This window comes from Culex quinquefasciatus, chromosome 1 (genome assembly GCF_015732765.1).
Source record: "Culex quinquefasciatus strain JHB chromosome 1, VPISU_Cqui_1.0_pri_paternal, whole genome shotgun sequence".
NCBI classification, from domain to species: Eukaryota; Metazoa; Arthropoda; class Insecta; order Diptera; family Culicidae; genus Culex; species Culex quinquefasciatus.
This window is the reverse complement of record NC_051861.1, coordinates 120,961,015-120,985,548: the sequence shown is the minus strand read 5'-3', so window position 1 is coordinate 120,985,548 and position 24,534 is coordinate 120,961,015. Positions and strand designations below refer to the sequence as shown.

At 33.6% G+C, this 24,534-nt stretch overlaps 1 protein-coding gene across 1 annotated transcript in view; it reads right to left on the bottom strand.

Moving 5' to 3' along the window:
- The window catches only part of LOC6051581 (neuronal acetylcholine receptor subunit alpha-7), a 388,913-nt gene extending 370,191 nt beyond the window's left edge, over positions 1-18,722 (bottom strand). Inside the window, exon 1 of the mRNA XM_038249413.1 lies at positions 16,548-18,722. Within this exon, the coding sequence (XP_038105341.1) occupies positions 16,548-16,785 (238 nt within the window). The 5' untranslated portion in view covers positions 16,786-18,722. The remainder of the gene's footprint in view (positions 1-16,547) is intronic.
- Positions 18,723-24,534: the final 5,812 nt, after the last annotated feature.

Genomic DNA, 24,534 nt, shown 5'->3' with positions numbered 1-24,534 from the left:
GCAGGAAGGGGGGGGGGGAGGTTAGGGCGGTCCAGCTAGGATAATTAATCTACCCAAACCGGGGGTTTTCGGAGACATCCTCTGAAGTGCAATTGCTTCTGGTGTTTCTTCGTCACTTCTTGGGGCCTGTTTCCGAGGTGGTGGAGACAGTTTTAGGTGCTCCAAATCCCACCGCAATCGTCCCAAATTTGTTCACCGACTTAGGAGGTCCAGATTGTGTACTGTTGGATGGAGGGAGTTTGGAAAATTGTCTTTGTCATACTGGTCATGTCAGTAACATCACCACTTTCTTCTAAATTCACCAAGAAAAATAGCTGAAAAAATGTATAATAAAATCTTGATTTATGTTTTTTTAATCCAGAAAAAATGCCTTAGCTATTTCTTGATTCTTAACAAGAATTTCAAAGCCACCCCACTCGACAACTTCCAGAAGAACCCCTTCCTAAGCGGAAGATGTTCATCTCAAAACAGGAAGGTGCCAGCCTTGCAACAGCAGCACCAACACCATCAGGTTAGGTTAGTTTTGCCTAATCACATTTGTCTTCATCTTACGGGCAGTTTAGCAAACACACTCACACCGAGAGAGAGAGAGGAGTTATCTCAGGGACCAAGCAGTTCAAGGCCTGTTCACCAACCTTGTTGTGAAGGGCCACCTTTGGACTCGCAAGGGTCATCCTGGCACGAGGACCCCCCTTCCAAGCAGGTTGAACGAGGTATAATTTATTAAAATTCAATTGCATAACTGGAGATCCTCGGAGCAGGTCACGTTCCAGCTTGAACATATTGAAATCAATTTGTCAAAATCTAACTGAGGGCAGACAGAACGCACAGGAAGTGACCTTCTTCGGGTGATCTTCAAGTGTATTAAAATTCATCGATTTTCTTTCCACTTCTAGGTTGGTATTCACGAAGTACGTGCCAACAGACCCCTGGTCGACTTCGTCGACGTCTGCCCGCCATTTTATTACACGCTAAAGCAAACGCCACCATCATTTTTGTAATGAAAGAAAGAAAACTCTCATGAGAGGGACCCAACCCCTCTCTCGTGTAGTTTTGTGTGTAAAAGTGGTACACCAAAAGATAAAGAAGCCACTTTACATTCAGCGTAACGGGGTGAATTCTGAGGAAAACGAAAACGAGTAAAAGAAAGAAGAACTTGAGATAAAGAAGTCGACAGCACGTTCATTTAGTCAGGACCCACCCTTTTACCCTTTTCCTTGAACTTCTGAGAGAGCTTAATCCTTGGACGAAGAAGTAGACATTGAAGACAGTCAGGATCTCACACTATTACCATTTACTTGCGATACATTTCTTACGGTTTTTTATTCTAGGTTTTTTCGATTGTCTCTCTTCGGATGAACCTTTTTTTTTTTTTTTTTTGCTTTTTGGAGTGCTTATACTTGGCTTGAAAACAATCGCGATAGTTACGAATCCTGTCTAGGATTTTTGACATAGTGTAACTCGAAAGAAAAGCTCACGGTGAAAGCTGTGTTGGCTGGCTGATATCTGGCTTTTTCAAGAACGATGAAAAACGCGATGGAGGTAATCTGTAAAATCTTTGTTCTTTGTAATTTTGGTCATGTCTGTGTCATAAACATCTGCACCCCTTTATTTCATTTTTTAACAAAAAAAAACATGGAATTCCGAAAAATATTTTTAAAGATCAGCAATTCTCTTCCAAATAAGCCTTATAATTAAAATTTGGATTTTTGTATTTTTATTCTGGATGAAACTTTTTGGTTTCAAGTTTTTACTGAAATATTTCAGGAATCATTCAATTAACTTTATTGATTGCTAAAATATTTTAGCTAAACTTATTTTTTTTATTTTATCACCGCTACATTTTTTGTGGTGCTTTCATCCCGGGAATTCCCTGGAATTTTCCAAAACCGGGCATTCTCGAATCACAGGATTTTTTTCAATAATTTGTCCCACAAATTCCCAAAATTAAAAAAATCAAATATTGGTCCTCAAATTAAGATTTGGTTGTAGAAAAAGATGTTAAGTTAAATATTTAGTAATAGATAAGAATTTTAAGGCATTACAATTTATATTTGGAATATGTTTCGATTTTTTATTAATAGGGGTTACATACATGTAAAAAATCTTAATTTTTCATATTTCCGAATATTTATTAAATCCTTTGAAAAGATGAATTCCAATCACTCCTGAAAGTTTCACGAAGATATGTAATGTTTTAAGTGAGTAGAAGACGATTTAAGTTTAAAGTTCTGCCATGCGCAAAGCAGACTGTCAAACTTTGTGAACGTTTTTCTCGGAACACCGAGTTGATTTACGGGTGCCACGATATCTCGAGATTGGATGGACCAGATTGGCTGAAATTTGGGATGAAGACTCTCAAGACATATCCCGTGTGCATGACGAAGCCCGATTTTTAAATTTTGCTTTTTTAAAAAATACAAAAATCAAAAACGAACGATTTTTAATATGAAAAACACAAAAATATTTTTATCTTTTTAAAAAATAAACTTTTTGAAAATCGGCCTTCGTCATGCACACGGGACCGGTTTAAATAGTCTTCACAAAAATTTTGAGCCGATTTGGTTGAAGCAGTGTTGAGATATCGTGGCACCCGTTTTTTTGAAACTGCTAACTTCAAATAGCTATATCTCGGCAATGATGCAACTAAATGTCTTCAAATTTATGTTGATAATAGTTAAAAAAATTTATGTTTAAGCCCTGAAAACAAATTTAAAAAAAGTTTGCGTGTGTGCCAATACCAACCCTTGACATGTTTGCCGATTTACATGTATGTAACCCATTAAAAATTATTGTTTTATTTTTTGTATTACTCAAGGCAATATTAAAAACACCCAAAAAGCAAAAAAAAATTTGCTTATGCGACCTTTTCCAAAAAAAATACCAGATATCATCAATAATTTGGCTTCTTAGGGAAACTATTTAAATTTTCGTTTACAAATCCACAAAATGCCTAGCGCTTTAATTATTTTTTTAATTTATATTTCTTAAAGACTGGGTATGATACGTATATTTATGATTTTGAATTTAAAAAAAAATCAAATTACATTATTTTTCATTAAACACTGGGATCTGGAACAAATCAAGACAAACGTAACAAATAAAGTTTTGATTTCGGTTATAACAGAACAGATCAAAACAATAGCACAATGCACAGTGGTCCAGATCGCAAAATTAAGTGGAAAATTGATTTTCCGAAAAATTGTGACGTTTTCGAGCTTTGGTGTCTTGAAAAGAGTTGTTGCAAATGGAAAGGGGCAACTTTTAGTTTGGCTGAAAATTAGGGTGGTTCCCGAGTAGGGTGATTAGTGAATATTCACTGATGTAATATCCCAAATTTTTTGACACAAGATCTGTCACCATTTCCTCATGAATATCACCATATTGTTTTGTGTGTTAAAAATAATTTGTAAAATATGTTTTATATAAAAAAAATAAATTCAAAACTTATCTTAAATTGTATATGGACTTGTATCATTTTATTTGTTGTTGCTTCTTATTTTTTAGACGTTTACAAAGAATTTAAAATAGTTTTTTTGTAAATCAAGACAAAAAGTGAAATCGAAAATCACAAAAAAATTCTATGTCATTTTGACATAATACCAAAGAATTCAATCTAATGTTGAAATTGATGCAGTTTTTCATCAATTTCAATTTCATTTTTCTTGGGATGATCCTGCAACATTTCAGAACCATGCTTCCCTTAGTTTATTTTCAACTCCGTTTGAAAATTTTAAGTAATTCTAGAGTACATTTTATTGAAATAGTATTTTCAACTGACTATCAAATGGATCCCAATTTCTGTGCCATGATATTTGTTTCAAATTCGACTTGTTTATGTTCTATTTTTTTCGACAATTTGCATGTCAAACAATTTACACATGTTAGCAATATTTCTGTGTGTCAATAATAATTTTGAAAGGAAATTTAACGAAAATTTCACAAAAGTATAAACATTTCTTATTATTATGATTTTACTTTTTTTGTAATTATGATTATTATTTGTATCTCTTACTTGATAAATTGTATTGATTCAAGATGGTTACAATTAGATTGAAATAATTCACAATTTCAAATAAATAAAAGTTACATTCTAAATACAGATACAATCTAAGTTATAACAATAGAAATTATTTTTTTTCATTATTTTTCCTTCATTTATAAATATTTTCAAGTAGTAATATTGAGTTGTGATTTCTCATTTTTTGAACGAATTTGATATTTTGTGACATTTAGCTTTATAAAAGCAAACTTTTTCCTCTTTTTCCTAGCGATGGGTCGGATTTCATTATAACTTCAAGGCCAGCCTGCGGACCGCAGTTTGGTGACCACTGCCCTTTTATATCTGTTTATGTATTGAGAAAACTTGAAATAAAACAAAATAGAAAGCGCAAAATTTAAACCGCAAAGCAAACTCCCGCATTTTAAAGTAAGCAACGCCCTCTTAATCAAATGGTAAACAAAACACAACCACGTTTTACCCGCGCAAACGTCACTCCCAGTCTCACGCACCTGTCAAAAGTGATGGCGGGATTTAATTTGACTGAACAAACACACGCACACGCACGCCTCACCTTGCTCGTTGGTTGCCCGGAAAATCCGGAAAACTAATTCCAGACCCGAAGCGGAAGGACAGGCCAGATTGAGCCTCTTCCTCGAAAACCGCACTCAAACTCAATTCTTCCTTCTCCAGCTGGTTGAGGCGGCTTTGAGCTATTAATTAAAGAAAACGAACGACTTTGGCTGGTGACGGAAGAAGCCTCCTGGAAGGCGAGGGAGGGTCCGTCCATGAGTTACGTGATGGATGATTTTTCTTAGAAGAAATAAAAAATAATTTCGCGATTCGTGGACGCGCTTCACGTTATCTTAGACACAGCATGACTCGCACTAGTTTGGGACTGGATTTTGCCTAAATTTAGGAGCTCGTCTGGGTGACACATTTGTCGATGTTGGTGGAGGGTCGCAACGGAATCTTCACGATGGAGACCTTTAAGAATGTTAGTGCGACAGGCTCACACTTGCGACACACCCACATTCACATACGTCTAATCCACAGTGTGCGGGAGGGGGAGGGCCATCTCCACTGACAAGGAATTTAATCTCTTACGAGACGAACATAAATCCCGGAATGTTTTCTGCGATTTGCTTTATCAAGTTCTCACAGAATGGCAGTGTTTTTTTTTCGTTAATTTTTCACAGATTACAAAAAAAAATCTTAGCAAATTAGTTTAGGAAATTTTAAACAACATTTGTTTGATTTAAATTAACTTTTGCAAATGTAATTATAGATTAATGTTATATTTTGTATTTTCAACAGTGTAAATCCCACATGACAGTTTATCCACCCTCTCTCCACAACACTAGATTTCCCCCCTCCCCCCACCCGGAAACAGGCATGTGGATGGAATTTGACTCAACGTCGGAATGTGGTGCTTCCGGGGTTTTACAAGAGTGTAGCCGAACTTTGGGGCGGAGCAGGACGTTGACTTTCATGGGGCGTAAAAGGATTACCAGACCACACACGCACATTTACACACTTTTGTTTTTCTAATGTCAATTGCTGCAATGGGGAAATCGTGTGTGAATTTTAAGGGAGCGAGGAATTTGGTTTTGGAATTTGGAATTGCTTCGTGGGGCTTTTAAGTCGATGTTAAAGTGAGCGTTTTTTATGTTTATTTTAATTTTAGTTTTTTTCGGTTTATTTTTCCCATTATCTGAAAATAACGTTGAGGAAAAGCTTTATAATTGTTAAAGAATCTAGTACATTTCACCGAAAGTCGTTTACTGGATGGATATTTTAATGAAGGTCATTTCGCCGAAAGTTGTTTTTTTTTTGCTTTAAATCATAGAAATATTTAGCAAAATATTTTAAAGCACATTTTTTTTGTGTTCAAAACAAAAAGTCACAAAAATAACTTCAAATATCACTAAATTTTTAAATGATAATAATGTAGATGAGCAATTAATTTTCTACGAAATCGGTCTTTTTCATTAAATTTTAATTTTTGTATTTTTTAATCCGACTGAAACTTTTTTGTATGCCCAATGAAGCCATTTTGCATCATTAGTTTGTCCATATAATTTTCCTTACAAATTTGGCAGCTGGCCATGTTTTAGAGGAAATCAAAAGCCAATTGTTAAAAAATTTCCTGGTTGTGCAAAAAATCTTTGAGCGAGTTATGAATTTTTGAATCAATACAGATTTTTTTTTTTAAAATCGAAAAATTGGCCGCAACAGTTTTTCAGCTTCATTTTTCGATGTAAAATCAAATTTGCAATCAAAAAGTAATTCAATGAAATTTTCATAAAGTGCACCGTTTTCAAGTTGAATCCATTTTTAGGTGACTTTTTTGAAAATAGGCGCAGTTTTAATTTTTTTAAATTAATGCACATGTTTGCCTACTTTTGAAAAAAAATTTTGAAAAGCTGAGAAAATTCCCTATATTTTGCATGTTTGAACTTTGTTGATACGACCCTTAGTTGCTGAGATATTGCCATGCAAAGGTTAAAAAACAGGAAAATTGATGTTTTTTAGGTCCCACCCAAACAACCCACCATTTTTCAATGTCGATATCTCAGCAACTAATGGTCCGATTTTCAATGTTAAAATATGAAACATTTGTGAAATTTTCCGATCTTTTCGAAAAAAAATATTTTCAAAATTTTTAGACAAGACTAACACTACAAAAGGGCGTAATATTGAATGTTTGGCCCTTTTTGAAATGTTAGTCTTGGTTTAAAAAAATTTAAAATATCGTTTTCGAAGAGATCGAAAAATTTCACGAATGTTTAATATTTTATCATTGAAAATCGGACCATTATTTGCTGAGATATCGACATTAGAAAATGGTGCGTTGTTTGGGTGGGACTTAGAAAACATCAATTTTCCTGTTTTTAAACCTTTGCATGGCAATATCTCAGCAACGAAGGGTCGTATCATCAAAGTTTAAAAATGCAAAATATAGGGAATTTTCTCAGCTTTTCAAATTTTTTTTTCAAAGTTGACAAAACTTCAGCTATTTTCATAAAAGTCACCTAAAAATGAATTTAACTTGAAAACGGTGCACTTTATGAAAATTTCACTCAAGTACTTTTTGATTGCAAATTTGATTTTACATCGAAAAATGAAGCTGAAAATTTTTTGCAACCAATATTTCGATTTTTTGAAAAAATCAGTATTGATTAAAAAAATCATAATTCGCTCAAAGATTTTTTGCACAACCTGGAAATTTCTGAAAAGTTGGCATTTGATGTCCTCTAAAACATATCAAAAAATAAAAAATTAAAAAAGTGTTTTTTTGCAAATCAAGTTTTAGTGGCAAAAAGTTAAATTAAAAAATGTTTACCGTGTATCACTTTTTTCTAGCGCAGATCGTATCCATACCTACAACTTTGCCGAAGACACCAAATCGATCAAAAAATTCATTCAAAGATACAGATTTTTGAATTTTCATGCATCATTTTTATATGGCCATCTGCCAAATTTGTATGGAAAATTATATGGACAAATTAATTATGCAAAATGGCTTCTTTGGGCATACCGAAGGCACCAAAAAAGTTTCTGCTGGATTAAAAAATACAAAAAAATCGAATGACCGAAATCTGAGAGAACTGCTCCGATGATACATTATTCATAAAATAAAATGTTTTTTATATAAATAATCTTTCTAAATGTATTTCCGGAACTGCTCATGTTTTATGAAATGCAAAACCAAAATAAAATTCAAAAATGTTGTAAGGGAATTATGGCCGCTGGAAATATTTTTTGAAGATTATGTCCCTCGCCTCCAATCAAAGTTTGTTTTCACTTGATTTAACGTCTATTTTTATTAACATTTTGAAGTTTTTTGAAAATATATTTTTTGCCCCCTGATTTTTCGGACAATTTTGAAGGGGGGGATGGGGGGCGACATAAACTTTGAAAAAAAAAGCAACGGCCTAAATAATTATTCTTAATGTTTTTATGAGATGTTTCATGAAATGCAACAAAATCAAAACATAAATATTTCAAACATGTTGTTAAGTGTCTATTTTTTAAAAGGAACGACTCAATAAAAAAAGCAAAAACATTAAAAAATTAATAAAAAAAAAGCTTTTATTTCTTCATCTCTGTTTTTATTTGAAAGAATACAGAAACTCATGGAAATTACTTTTTGAAAAACCTGTTTTTTTTTCTTTTTTTTTCAAAGAAGAACGAAAGAACGCAAGAACTACAGAAATTAGTTTTGAAACCCCAATTCATTTTCAAGATCTGGCAGGATTAAAAGAAATCGAAAAAATATTGATTTATTAATTCATAAAATTGAATAAAACTCTTAAAAATATGTTTATTTCAAAACTAATTTATTATTAGAAAACTGTTCAAAAAAATTATTTTTCATCACAACACAAAAGCACAACATATATTTCCAATAGCCCAACGAACTGGTAATGTTAAGAAAAAGGAAGATTTACAAAAAAAGAGCTGGGCGTGTTTCAGAATACAAAAAACTCCAAGAAATAAATTAAATTTCTCTTTCAATTAGTCCTTAAAACGGATCATGTTTGAATGAATGCAAAAACTACAGATTTTTTGTTTTCTCGTTTTTAGAGATCAAGTTATTTTCAAAATATTGGTCATGAAAAAAAAAGAAAACAAAACTCCGAAAAAAATGAGTAAAATAACAAAACATAAATGAATAAAGTTTAACTTTGTTAAAGTACATAAACTAATACAATTTTTTTTTATGTTTTTGTTTCTCAGCTCTAGTAAGAGTAGGGGGAAAGGACAACAAAATATAGAAAAAATAAAACGAATTTCAAGCCCAACTTCCAAAATTGTGAAGCACAAGCGTCTCAATTTGTTTTATTTATTATTAGAGTTATGCTTTCACCGAATATTTACCAAACATCAATAAATTCACGAAACAAATTAGTTTTTTTTTATATTTATTATTTAAAGTCAAACAAGGAAACAGATGGAATCCCTTGATCGTAATTTTTACATTAAACGCTTGTATTTTAATTATGAAGTATAAGTGCAAAAAAAAAACAAAAATTCTATCTAAAAATTATTCATATCAAAATATAAAAAAATGAAATTCAGCTTTCAATAACCACAATGAATAATTTTTATGTATAAAGATGAAAGTAACGATTAATATATGCAGCAATTCCATCCGAAAAGCGCATAAACTGAAAAACGGTTAAAAATTAAGGTATGTTTTTGCGAAAATCGACGAAAATTGACATTTTTGAGACCACCCTAGTACGGTGTAGGTCACCATAATGGGCAAACAAAAAATGCGGGTCTAATTATTTTGACCAAGGAACCCCAGAAAATTGATGAGCCCGATCGGAGAACATTTAAAATAATGTTTTTTTTTAATAAAAAGTTGGCTACAAAAATATCTTTAAATATTTATCATGTTGGCGATTTTCTAATTTTGGATTACGCTTTTCTATAAAAAGGTCTAATATGCTTTTTAAACATTTTTTTTCTCTTTTTTCAAACATCATTTGAGATCTTGCCGTTTTTCATCGAAAGAAACACTAGCAATCATTCCAAATTTAATCTGATCTCTCAAACTGAAAAGAGAGCAAGAGCAAAAAATCACTCACAAACCCACCCTTCCCGGAAAACGAACAGAAAAAAAACCGTTTTCCACCCAAATTCCACCGAAACGATGCGAATCTCCACATGACCCAAAGTGCTCTCGAGATTCGCCCCCTTAAGCAACAGTCATCATATTTCAACACGTTTTCAGGGTTTTTTTTTTTTGGCTGTCCTTACTTCGTTCAAAGGAGATGCCAACTTTTTTCTCGGGAATTGGCACTGACCTCTCCTCCTTCTTCATACAAAAAATAGAGGATTTTTTCAAGAAAAAAAAGTTTAACAGTTTAAAAATTACAAGAAAAACTTGAAAAAATAGGTTGATAAGTTTAACATGAAAAAAAAGTCCGACCATTTTCAAAGTTTTTCCAAGAAATGAAATAGGACTTTCCTAGAGTGTGGAATGTATCAGCAGACAAACACAAAAAAAAGGATTTCAGTCAGGTGTTGGGGAAGGACCATCAGGTGTTGAATGACTTGGCAGTGCGGTACAATTCTTGTTGTTTTCCCCCACCCGAGTGTAGGTCTGTCTATTTTTAAGGGAAGAGCTCTATTTGGTTAGGAAAGTTGGCTCCAGAGAATGAAACTCAAGCCGATTACGAGTTATATTAAGTATTAATTAATTAAATTAGAATCGATTTACGATCGTTTTAATTTTCATTCCGAGAAAGATTCACAAATCAACGCTATTTTGTCGGAATTTCAACCACTCAAAGTATTTTCAAAGCGGTGGCCATTCAGGAAATTAATTTCATCATAATTTCCTTCCTCCAAACCCCGGGGGACGCCGCCATAATTGAGGTTTCTTCAGAAGTTCTGCGTGGAGTGGCTCTGGAACTGGTGATAAAGTTTTACTGCCGTTTTTCTCCCACCGGGATGGGACTTGCAGAAGTTGCGAGTCCTCACGCAGAAATTTAATCTTTACTGCTCACGGTCAGTTTAACACTGGACCAGCAGGAAATTCTTTGGAAAAACAGGTCTGGAGACGAGATTGGAATCGCACTTTTAGTGTTTCTTGAGAAGGAAGAAAAAACTCCTGAGAATGATGAATTGTCGAATTATTTGGAAGCAAACTATTGTTAAGAAATTTTTATTTTATACTTGTTTAAATGCTGCCAAAAAAATCGAAAGTTCAATAAATTAAACTAAAAGTATTCAAGTTCCTGGTTAGAAAAAAGTCCCAAAATTTCCAACCAAGCACACACACTAAGCCAAATTTGCATACCCATAACATTCCCATCTTACGAGACAGTCCCCGTCCCCAAACAACATCTTCACTGCCAGCACATGCACGCGACGCGATTATCTTACGGAAATAAACGTCCCCTTAATGTCACCACAAAACCCCCAATTTTGTGGCTGTCCAATTCGGAACCCTCTGGATGCCCGACGCCGGCTCAAAACCTTCGTCAAAACCCAAAATTGTCTCATAATTTGGCGTTTTTTTTTTTTTGCTTTCGCAAAAACAACCCTGATAAAAAACAGACAGTCTGGCAACACTGGCACACATTTTCCCAGCACCCAGAAAAAAAAACAAAAAACTTTCGCTGGATGTTTGCTTTCAACATTTAGTCCAAGATGGCACACAAACTGACACAGTTTATTTTTTATTTTTTCCAAAAAGAACAACAGCAAAAACTATGAAGCAAAAAAAATTCTTGCTCCACTGAACTTTTTCGCATCCGCCATTTTTTTTTTTTTTCATTTTGCAAACAACTCATCTGGAGCGTGAAAGTGTACACAAACTGACACAGCAACACAGCAAGCAAGCAAGCGCAGACTTGCGAGAGCAGAAGCTAGCAAAAGTTTTACTTCAACTGTCAATATTTGAGCGAAAGTCTTTAAAATTCCCCCCCTTTCCAACAAACAGTGCCGAACCAAGTCCATAACCCTACTCAATCGGAAGAGCAAAAGCAAAAAACACGAGTCAAGATTGCACTTTTTGAAGCGTCGCAACGGCGACGACGGAATAAAAAGTTTTCGCCCAAATCCGCGCTCACTGGTCCCGGGGGCGACACCTGGCGGTGGCCACGCGCGACTTTTGACGTTTCAAGCTGCGACAAGAATTTAGTTGCAGTTTTTGCCACGAGTGGCAAATTGGGGCGGATTGTTTTGCGGAACGTGAGTTTATTTTCTTTTGCAACATAAAAATAGGGATTTTTATTTAAGCGTGCATGTTTTGCTTGGTTTGTTTACATCAAACAATGACAGATCGCGGAATGTTGCGCCTGTCACTTTTGTCTCTGATTACTTTGTTACTTTGATGTCAGACAGGGATCGCAGCAACCGATGGTCGATACTCGACTGACATCCGGATCAACTCTTGATGATTGTTTTCGCAAGAGTTAGCGTAAGTTCGATTGTATAACCCAGTAAGAGAAAACCAATCAAATTGCTCAACAGCAAGCCCTTTGTTCTGCTTAACCAGGGTTAATTTTTGTCAAGGGTGCACAGCAACCAAAGAAGTTGTAGTCTTCTTATTCCAAAATTGACAAACTTACGGACCCAATCCTGCAATAATCTGATTGTAAAAATAGGCAAATTTTGTTGTTAATCGCTAAGTAGTTTCAAAAATACAAAAATATCCTTAACAAAAGTCTTGGTGCAAAAGCTCTGGTTGATGGGCACCGTTAATTGAGGATTTTCAAGAATCTCCATCAAAAGACACTCATTTTTACACTCATAAAGAGAAAACATCAAAAGGAAACATTTCTCTCCTCTCTCATGTATGGAAGATCAGAAAAAAAAATCAAAAAATCATCATTTGGATTATTCTGCGGAACGCCAATTTCACTGCTACACTTGCAGATGTAACGTCACACATCGAAAAATGATCTGTCAGTTTACGTTGATTAACAATGTTTATAAATTGGGTCCTAGAGCCCTATGTAAATTTTAAATTTTTATGTACAACGATTAAAAACAAGCTTCAAAACCATTTCTAAACACTTTTTTTTTAATTTTGATGCAAAAAAATAGTTGACAACATTTTTTCGATGGATCAACTATGGTCCCTTGGAAAAAATTGTCAAGTAGGACCTTTTCTGTCAAGAAGGACCGCGAGGTTAATTTTCAAAATGGATTTAAAAGTCCATTTAAAACTCTTTTTGGTCGTACAAATGGTTATTGTACTCAGAAAAATAAGCTTTATCGCTGTAAATAATAATATCAGCATTCTAAGCTTCATTTTAGGACCCAGTTTTGAGATTCACACAAACAAACAAACAGTCAATCCCACTTGCTCTAGTGACAGTTCACATTGAGTAAGAGTGGGCTGCTTGTTTACATCCAAGATTTGGCCCTATTGAAAGTTTGCTACGAAATTGTTAAGTGTAAAGGAGTTCATCTTTCTAACCAAGGTTAGAAGGAGATTCTTGTAGACGATTTGTTGGGGTAAACAAACAGTTGTCACTAGATAAAAATTATCCGTAATTAATCTTCATATTTAAAATTTCTACACATTAAATTAAAATATCAAGCACTTTTAAATATGAATATTAATTACGGATGTTTTTTTTCTAGTGTCAGCTGTTTGTTTACATAAAAAAAACATCAAAAAAATAATGTAAACAGACAGCTGTCACTATGAAAACCCAGTATGAGTAAGGTTAAGGGTTGTAAAGGATCATTCAGATTTCTCAACATAAGGCTTTCTTGGCCCAATGAAACAAATATAGTTAAACCAAAAAATGACGAACTTCTCGTCACAGTGTCCTAATGCAAACAATGATCGTGCTCGAGCTGTCACGGTCCCTGCAAAATATGTTGGCTGACATATCGGGCGGTCAGTCACAAAAACAAGTTAGAAGACGCCTGACAAAAAACTTTTGCTAGAAAAAGACAGCAAATATGATGCAAACAAACGCTCAGCTGCCATGTAAACATACTTTGAATGTGTTGGTAAATTAGGGGTGAGGGGATCACTCATCTGTTATAATTTGTTATAACTGTTTGTTTGGGGGGAGGGGAGGTTCAAAATCTAAAATTACGTTTAAAAAGAACGCTTCTTTTGTTGCCACAATTGGCAAGCAAAAGAAAATGGGTCAATGTGGATTTGTAAACAAACTGTCTATCCTGCTTACGTCAGTGAATGTTGACATTTACCATGAGCAGGATAGACTGCTTGTTTACAAATCCGAATTTGCTGTACGCTGCGTTACGCGATTCAGCATTTTTATGTAAACAAACAGCTGTCACTTTTGAAATCAACTTTGAAAAAATCGCTTAGATATCTCAACATAATGCAGTTTGTATTGCACAATTTAAGTTTCCCCTTGATAACATGAATAAAATTGCTAAAAGAGCAATCTTTTTCCATGTAAATAAACAGCTTAAACATAGAAATCAGAAATTCGAAAACATTGTTAATGTTGCTTATGAAAGTGTCAATCAGATTGCCAAACATCAAGCTTTTTGTTTTGTTTACGCAACTATCTTTTGCAGGGCCCCGGCGATGGCCTGATATGAGCTACCGAACAACATTGGCAATATGGCGTCGTTTGTTTACAAACATGATATTGTTTGTGGACGAACCGAAAAATTTACTTTTTTGTTAAAAAATCTATATCCATTGTGCAATAACATTAAGTCTTACAAAACAGGCAAAGTTTCGTTAAATTCTAGACCAAAATTTATTTTAATATTATTTTTCAATTTAAACCTATTTTTTCGCGATTCTGATCAAGATTGCACATCAAATTATCGTGGCTTTAGTGTATCTTTAGTTTTCACATCGATTCACAGTAGATTCGTGTTTAAATTTTGAAATTTAGCATAAATTAAAATAAGTTGCAAAATTCCCAACTTCAGCCATGTGCAACAATTTCCACATCACCCATGCGGGAAACCGATAATGGGGTAATTCATGCGTTCCAAACTGTCAAAATTCCAAAACGTCATTGCCAATCTTCGGTTCGCTGCTTTTGTTCGTGTTTGAAGTTTCAGGCCGAGACTCTGATCTTTTGCATGTAGTAACATAACCAAACTTATCGGCACCCTCAGCAAACGTCAAACTGCTGCCGGATCTTTTTTCCGAATCTCTACCGGAAACAAAAGCCTAGGGGAGATGGGGGTAAGACGGCCACCCTAAGGGAGAAGTCTAAAAAAATTTACACAACAGATTATTTTGATCTCAAATTACGTACATATTGTTCTACTACTAGTCCATTATAGAAATGACATAATTTAGTTAGTCTAAAAACCAATTTTCAATACTTTTCAGGAATTTTAAAAAAAATAATTGAAATCGTATATATATGAAATACGCGGGGTAAGACGGCCACCCATGTGGGGTAAGACGGCCAGTGCTATAAATCAACTTAATAACTTTGCTAAATCCACCCAAATTCCTACAAGGTTGGTTGAACAGACTTCTCTGAACATCATAACTATTTTGGTTGAAAAAATCAGGTTTCAAATGTGAAGAAAATGCTGTTTAAAAATTTTCATATTTTGGCTCAGTGAATTTCATATTATTGCGACCACATTTTATGAAAAACTGTGAATTTTTACTACAAAACAAACACAATTTGATGCAAAATAATTAGTTTGTGTATTTTGATTAGAATAAGTAAATCAAAATTATGTAAACAATATTAAATTAGCGATTTTTATGAAAAGTTTGATAGGATTTCATACTATTCAATGAGTTTTGCTATATCACAGTAAAGAATGTTGTTGAAACGGTAGTTAACAGCATTTTGATTAAAAATGGATAGTTTTATTGAAAATGTTTTTCCTTATCTACAAATATGTCATAATAGTCAAAAACCGTCAAAAATATAACCTATATCAATTAAAATCTACAAATTACGGGTGGCCGTCTTACCCCCGGAGGAGGTGGCCGTCTTGCCCCCAAATAAATTATTTTTAAACAATTTTTGTAAATAGCTCATCGCATTTTCTAAACTTTTTCGAGGGACATAATCTAGGGAAAACTTCAATTTAACATGAAAAATATTTGAAGACAGGAAAACATATTGTTATCTAACAAAAATGCCTAAGTTGTAATTCATGAAAATTACATCCAGTTTCAAGTTCAAAATTATTTGTTTATTTTGAGCTATTTTTATACTATTTCAAACAATATTTTTGGCAAAGGTGACTCCATATGCATTATTTAGCATGAGGAACAGTATTGCTAAACATTTTAGTAATATTCATTAGTATACTTAGTAAAACAGTGGGGTGGCCGTCTTACCCCGCCTGGCCGTCTTACCCCCAGCTCCCCTACAGCAATTTTGTATGGTTTGACGTTTGCTGAGGGTGCCGAAAAAAGGTAAACAAATCACTTCGTGCATCAGCCAATAACGTGAAAATAATTTATACTAGCAAAATAATATAAATGGACCGATGTAGATTTGTCGAATTCTCCTTTCTGCTCTCACAACCGCAAGCTTATTGAGGTGGCTCGCACTGACAGCGGCTCGACATTCTCTCCGCTTGCTTTAGGTAACTCTATGTGGTCGATTTTTAAAACATTAAAAGAAATGGATTTTGAAGAAAAATCTTGCCGGTTTTGAAAACATTTCTAAGATTACAAAATCGACAACATAGAGTTACTGGATTAGCTTACAAGATTTATATCCTTGCATAAATAGAAATATTATTCACTATACACGCACTTTTAAAATCACGCAGTTTTCGTTAAAACCCGAACCTTCTCAGAAAAGAGTAAAGAGGCCATCTGTCAGCATTGAGAAAACTGTTAGAATTCAACGAAAATCCAGATCTGAGTAAAATACACTCATATTTGACAGTTGACATTTCTGAGTATTTTTGTAATTTTGACAGGTATGGCTCATAATATTTACAGCTTTGACATGTATGAGGACTGCACTGGAACAGCTAGCGAATTCATTGTACAGGAAAATAAACTCTTTTTACTCAACGTTTCGACCCACTTTCCCCCCGCCATCTTCAGGATGACAATTCTTCAATTTCAAAAAACACTCACCTGGCACCGCCACCAGCAGCCACATCCAGCCGAGCCGGCCGAGCGTCCCGGCCAGCGCCAGCACCATCCGGGCACTGCTCATCAGCAGCAGGTCGGCCATCGGCCCGCCGGCGGCAGTTCCACCTGCCCCAGAACCATCCGGCCGCCTGGCCATCACGCCGTGCGCTGGCAGCAGCAACATGAGCGCCACCAGCGTCAACATCAGCACCAGCGTCGCGGTCGTCGTGACCAGCTCCATTTTGAGTACGGTTGTCGTTGCGGAGTTAGTAGTAGTAGTGGTAGATTTAGTAGTAAGACCGGTAGTAAGAACGGCTGCTCATAAGACTGTCGGCTTCGGGCTCGGACACGCGCGCGGCACGTCGGCTTGGTTATCTAGGAGGTTTAACGGAGGAGGCGTTGAGAGATGGCTCGTTGCCGTCGTGAAAATTTTGACGTTTTATTAACTTGTTTACTATTTTTTGTTTTGTTTTGATTAAATGGCTTTAACGTCTGGTTTAACTAGGTTTCGTTTAATGCGAACAACTTTTTTTTTTTTTGATTTGCTTTTATTATTAGTTATGCTAGTAGTGGCAAGTGGATTTGTTTATTTATTTTTTTTACTCGTTAGGTTTAACGCGGGATTCGTTTAGCGCAACACACACACATACACACTAGGAAAAATGTTTCTTTTGTTTTGATTGTTGTTTTGATCAAGTAGAGAGAAAGAGAGAGAGAGGGGGGTGGTAGGGTGAATAGTTTGTGATGTAAACAGAGTGACAGCGGGACAGCGGTGTGGGTGATTTTTTTGAGGAGGTCGGTTGACAGTTTTGTGTGGGCCTTCACCGTGACAGAAGTGGTTGAAGTGGTGCGTTGTTATTGTTTGTTTTGACGTGCGTGAGTTTTGTGGTGTAGTTTTTAACTTAGGAAGACAACACACTGAGGCATCATAACTTTACATTTTTCGACGCGTCTGGTCGCGATCGCTGCGCGCTCGGTTCAGTCTGGGGCGCCATCTTTGTTTACGCGCGCGCTCGCTTTTTGACAGCTACACTCTTAACCGAACTTAACCACCTTTCGGTCGGGGTTTAACCCAGCGATTAAACTTTCATGCCGCGACTTGAACGAAACGGGGCCACACTGCTGCTATTTTTTGTTGCTTTCTCTAGAGGAAGCACTTTCACATCCGGACCGAGCCCGGGATCGGTCGTTAACACGGTACAGTAAATCCGGGGACGCGGAAACGCGGCATCAATAAATAATTCCAGGTGAACGTCGGGATTTCGCGGGCCAATTTGGGGGCAGAATAACGGAATAATTTACGCGCTCGCGCGCCCTTTTCCGGAGTTCCGGTCGTTCCGGGTTTTTTTCCTTCTCTTCTGTTTCGGAACCGTGTCCAGGGGATTTCTAGGTTAGGGACTGCCGGCCGTCGTCGCAGCTTTTTTCCATTCCTCACCACACTCACGAGAGCTAAACCAGAACACGATATCGATTTTCATTCACAAAATGACACACATGCCGTCGTCGTCGTCGTCGGCTCACTTCCACCAGCACGGATTCCCGGCCTGGTTCCTCACCGTCGGATTTACCATGGCCAACGTGCCGGGATCCGATCCTAAAATGCATTTTCCATTCTGCCCCATCTCATGACGTGACGTGTGTGTGCGCGCGCGAGCGAGAGTCTGCGGCCTCTACTGTATATATCTGTACACTCGGTATACACCGGATGCTGCACCAGAATGGCCACTGTTTTCGTCGTCCCCACCCCGTCCACTCACACCCCACACTTCGGAACGACCCTCACGCTGCCGCCATCCGTAGACACAGTGTAGCCACAGGCCGGATTTTTTTCTGCCACTCTCTTTCTGCCTTTTCACACTGCGTCAGAATTATTGCGCTCTTGTGTTGGTTTTGTTGGCCGAGTCAAGGACCCCGGAACGCGCGCGCTCTTCCCCGAATCCGGAACTTCCCTCCGCGATTCCGGTACTAACCTCACAATCTTAATCCGTTACTTCCCCCTTTTGTTTGCCCCACCACGCGTTTCGCTTTCTTCCCTTTTGTTTCCCTTTTCGTAACGCACACACACACACGTTTTGACGTTTTGCGGTGTGAAGCCCTGTCTACAATCTTTGAACACAGAAACGCGTGACGCGACGCGCGGACCCGCTGCGGGAAAAATCCTTCCGAAAGGATCGAAACTCGGCGTTGAACTAACTGGACCAAAATCCGTCCACGGCGGATGCTGTGGCCCTCGTCGGATCCTGTCGTGCGCGTAACGCTTGCCGAGCGCGTAACGGGAACTCACCGGATGCAGTAAAGTGATGACGTCGGGATGATGATGATGGTGCGCCGATTGACGGACGGGGGTTTTGCCGGGTTTCGGGGGAAAAACGATGACGTTGCTGGTTGTTGTTGTTGGGAAGGGCCCCTTGAGGGAAGCTTTGGCGCAGAGGAACGAAATCGGCGTGGGTGGGATTGTTGTTTACACACACGCGCGCGCGGGAGTAAATAAGATGATGAGGGAACGTTCACGTGCGAGATAAGCAGGTTTCCGGGTTGTGGTTGGAGCTGCGTCGGTAGCGATAGACGTGCAAGTTTGGGTAAGAGGTTCCACGATTGAGAGTGTACTTTTGACAGCTTAATAGAGGCACAAAATATGACCTATCTACTATCGCTGAATCTAGACATTTATGTTGGTTAGAAATAATATGATGTTTCATTAAGTTTCACAAATGTCAAAAATTTAAAAAAAGTCAGAAATGTCAAAAATGTAAAAAAAAATCAATAATGTCAAAAAGATTACAAATGTCAAAAATGTCAAAAATGTCAAAAATGTCCAAAATGTCAAAAATGTCAAAAATGTCAAAAATGTCAAAAATGTCAAAAATGGCAAAAATGGCAAAAATGTTAAAGATGTCAAAAATGTCAAAAATGTCAAAAATATCAAAAATGTCACAAAAGGTCACAAAATGTCAAAAATGTCAAAAAAGTCAAAAATGTCAAAAATGACAAAAATTTCAAAAATGTCAAAAATGTCAAAAATGTCAAAAATGTCAAAAATGTCAAAAAAGTCAAAAATGTCAAAAATGTCAAAAATTTCAAAAATGTCAAAAATGTCAAAATTTACTACATTTACACAATTTACAAAATTTACAAAATTGACAAAACTGACAAAATTGACAAAATTGGCAAATGTTGACCAAAAATGTCAAAAATGTCAAAAATGTCAAAAATGTCAAAAATGTCAAAAATGTCAAAAATGTCAAAAATTTCAAAAATGTCAAAACTGTCAAAATTTACTACATTTACACAATTTACAAAATTTACAAAATTGACAAAACTGACAATATTGACAAAATTGGCAAATGTTGACCAAAAATGTCAAAAATGTCAAAAATGTCAAAAATGTCAAAAATGTCAAAAATATCAAAAATGGCAAAAATGGCAAAAATGTTAAAGATGTCAAAAATGTCAAAAATTTCAAAAATATCAAAAATGTCACAAAAGGTCACAAAATGTCAAAAATGTCAAAAAAGTCAAAAATGTCAAAAATTTCAAAAATGTCAAAAATGTCAAAAATGTCAAAAAAGTCAAAAAAGTCAAAAATGTCAAAAATGTCGAAATTTACTACATTTACACAATTTACAAAATTCACAAAATTTACAAAATTTAAAAAATCTACAAAATTTACAAAATTTACAAAATTTACAAAATTTACAAAATTTACAAAATTTACAAAATTTACAAAATTTACAAAATTTACAAAATTTACAAAATTTACAAAATTTACAAAATTTACAAAATTTACAAAATTTACAAAATTTACAAAATTTACAAAATTTACAAAATTTACAAAATTTACAAAATTTACAAAATTTACAAAATTTACAAAATTTACAAAATTTACAAAATTTACAAAATTTACAAAATTTACAAAATTTACAAAATTTACAAAATTTACAAAATTTACAAAATTTACTACATTTACAAAATTTACAAAATTTACAAAATTTACAAAATTTACAAAATTTACAAAATTTACAAAATTTACAAAATTTACAAAATTTACAAAATTTACAAAATTTACAAAATTTACAAAATTTACAAAATTTACAAAATTTACAAAATTTACAAAATTTACAAAATTTACAAAATTTACAAAATTTACAAAATTGACAAAATTGGCAAATGTTGACCAAAAATGTCAAAAATGTCAAAAATGTTAAAAATGTCAAAAATGTCAAAAATGTCAAAAATGTTAAAAATGTCAAAAATGTCAAAAATAACAAAAATGTCAAAAATGTCCAAATTTACAAAATTTACTACATTTACACAATTTACAAAATTGACAAAATGACAAAATTGACAAAATTGACAAAATTGACAAAATTGACAAAATTGACAAAATTGACAAAATTGACAAAATTGACAAAATTGACAAAATTGACAAAATTGACAAAATTGACAAAATTGACAAAATTGACAAAAATTACAAAAATTACAGAATTTACAAAAATTACAAAAACTACAAAAATTACAAAAATTACAAAAATTACAAAAATTACAGAAACTACAAAAATTACAAAAATTACAAAAAATACAAAAATTACAAAAATTACAAAAATTACAAAAATTACAAAAATTACAAAAATTACAAAAATTACAAAAAATACATAAATTACAAAAATTACAAAAATTACAAAAATTACAAAGATTACAAAAATTACAAAAATGACAAAAATTACAAAAATTACAAAAATTGCAAAAATGACAAAAATGTAAAAAATTGACAAAATTGACAAAATTGGCAAAATTGACAAAATTGACAAAATTGACAAAATTGACAAAATTGACAAAATTGACAAAATTGACAAAATTGACAAAATTGACAAAATTGACAAAATTGACAAAATTGACGAAATTTACAAAATTGGCAAAATTTTCTTTCAAATTCAGATTCACATTTATAGACACCAATCAAACCATGGAATAACTCAATTAGACACGTGCAAAAACTTGAACGACATGCCAAATCAAATAAAAGTTGAATTAAGTTCCCACCCATCAATTGTCGGTACGCCTGCAGCGCCAGCTGCAAATGAGCATAATTCAATAACAATCCGGGCTAATTTCAATTGCAAATTAAATATTTATTTTTTCTCCTCCCCTCCTTCATAAACTTGCATAAAACGCAGCGAAACACTTCTCCGAGGCACACACACACACACAAATGAGTCCTTGAAAGGCCTCCTCCCACTCCGAGACTTCGGGAAGAATCCTTGATTAGCATGTGCTTCACAGAGTAGTGCCATTGCAGCTATAGTGCTACTGTAGTGCTGCCACCGTATAAGCTCGTTTGTAGTGTTTGCCTTTTTTAACCCCCTCCCCCTTCTGGAACGTCACTAGCTAGCCAAGAAAGAACCTTTCCGTCAAGTTCAAAGACGTGAAAATGGAGCAGAGCTCGAACCCACACGTACTGATGTTCTACTCCTTTTTTCCAAGAGCAAAAAAAAAATAAAGAAGAATGATGGCTTGTTCTGGCACTTCCCGGGGGGTGTCAGCTCCCTCGGGGGTCGTCGCTGCAGGACACGTGCCGGCGCGAAGCATCAGCTGATCAAACGGAAGCTGCAGTTCACACGTGCCTTTCTGCAAGGAGGGGGTAGGGAAATTGGGTTGAGCAGTAGCAGTGCAGCAGGATTGCTGGTTGATTGGGCGAAAAAAAGTCATGACTGAAAAATGTTAGGTGGCAGTCAACTGTCAAGTGTACACTAAATTTTCAATGTTCATTATTCAATGTAAAATGATCATAATTCAACGTTCAATGATCATTGTTCAATAAAACTAAAAACTAAAAACTAAAAACTAAAAACTAAAAACTAAAAACTAAAAACTAAAAACTAAAAACTAAAAACTAAAAACTAAAAACTAAAAACTAAAAACTAAAAACTAAAAACTAAAAACTAAAAACTAAAAACTAAAAACTAAAAACTAAAAACTAAAAACTAAAAACTAAAAACTAAAAACTAAAAACTAAAAACTAAAAACTAAAAACTAAAAACTAAAAACTAAAAACTAAAAACTAAAAACTAAAAACTAAAAACTAAAAACTAAAAACTAAAAACTAAAAACTAAAAACTAAAAACTAAAAACTAAAAACTAAAAACTAAAAACTAAAAACTAAAAACTAAAAACTAAAAACTAAAAACTAAAAACTAAAAACTAAAAACTAAAAACTAAAAACTAAAACTAAAAACTAAAAACTAAAAACTAAAAACTAAAAACTAAAAACTAAAAACTAAAACTAAAAACTAAAAACTAAAAACTAAAAACTAAAAACTAAAAACTAAAACTAAAAACTAAAAACTAAAAACTAAAACTAAAAACTAAAAACTAAAAACTAAAAACTAAAAACTAAAAACTAAAAACTAAAAACTAAAAACTAAAAACTAAAAACTAAAAACTAAAAACTAAAAACTAAAAACTAAAAACTAAAAACTAAAAACTAAAAACTAAAAACTAAAAACTAAAAACTAAAAACTAAAAACTAAAAACTAAAAACTAAAAACTAAAAACTAAAAACTAAAAACTAAAAACTAAAAACTAAAAACTAAAAACTAAAAACTAAAAACTAAAAACTAAAAACTAAAAACTAAAAACTAAAAACTAAAAACTAAAAACTAAAAACTAAAAACTAAAAACTAAAAACTAAAAACTAAAAACTAAAAACTAAAAACTAAAAACTAAAAACTAAAAACTAAAAACTAAAAACTAAAAACTAAAAACTAAAAACTAAAAACTAAAAACTAAAAACTAAAAACTAAAAACTAAAAACTAAAAACTAAAAACTAAAAACTAAAAACTAAAAACTAAAAACTAAAAACTAAAAACTAAAAACTAAAAACTAAAAACTAAAAACTAAAAACTAAAAACTAAAAACTAAAAACTAAAAACTAAAAACTAAAAACTAAAAACTAAAAACTAAAAACTAAAAACTAAAAACTAAAAACTAAAAACTAAAAACTAAAAACTAAAAACTAAAAACTAAAAACTAAAAACTAAAAACTAAAAACTAAAAACTAAAACTAAAAACTAAAAACTAAAAACTAAAAACTAAAAACTAAAAACTAAAAACTAAAAACTAAAAACTAAAAACTAAAAACTAAAAACTAAAAACTAAAAACTAAAAACTAAAAACTAAAAACTAAAAACTAAATACTAAAAACTAAAAACTAAAAACTAAAAACTAAAGAGTAAAGAGTAAAGAGTAAAGAGTAAAGAGTAAAGAGTAAAGAGTAAAGAGTAAAGAGTAAAGAGTAAAGAGTAAAGAGTAAAGAGTAAAGAGTAAAGAGTAAAGAGTAAAGAGTAAAGAGTAAAGAGTAAAGAGTAAAGAGTAAAGAGTAAAGAGTAAAGAGTAAAGAGTAAAGAGTAAAGAGTAAAGAGTAAAGAGTAAAGAGTAAAGAGTAAAGAGTAAAGAGTAAAGAGTAAAGAGTAAAGAGTAAAGAGTAAAGAGTAAAGAGTAAAGAGTAAAGAGTAAAGAGTAAAGAGTAAAGAGTAAAGAGTAAAGAGTAAAGAGTAAAGAGTAAAGAGTAAAGAGTAAAGAGTAAAGAGTAAAGAGTAAAGAGTAAAGAGTAAAGAGTAAAGAGTAAAGAGTAAAGAGTAAAGAGTAAAGAGTAAAGAGTAAAGAGTAAAGAGTAAAGAGTAAAGAGTAAAGAGTAAAGAGTAAAGAGTAAAGAGTAAAGAGTAAAGAGTAAAGAGTAAAGAGTAAAGAGTAAAGAGTAAAGAGTAAAGAGTAAAGAGTAAAGAGTAAAGAGTAAAGAGTAAAGAGTAAAGAGTAAAGAGTAAAGAGTAAAGAGTAAAGAGTAAAGAGTAAAGAGTAAAGAGTAAAGAGTAAAGAGTAAAGAGTAAAGAGTAAAGAGTAAAGAGTAAAGAGTAAAGAGTAAAGAATAAAGAGTAAAGAGTAAAGAGTAAAGAGTAAAGAGTAAAGAGTAAAGAGTAAAGAGTAAAGAGTAAA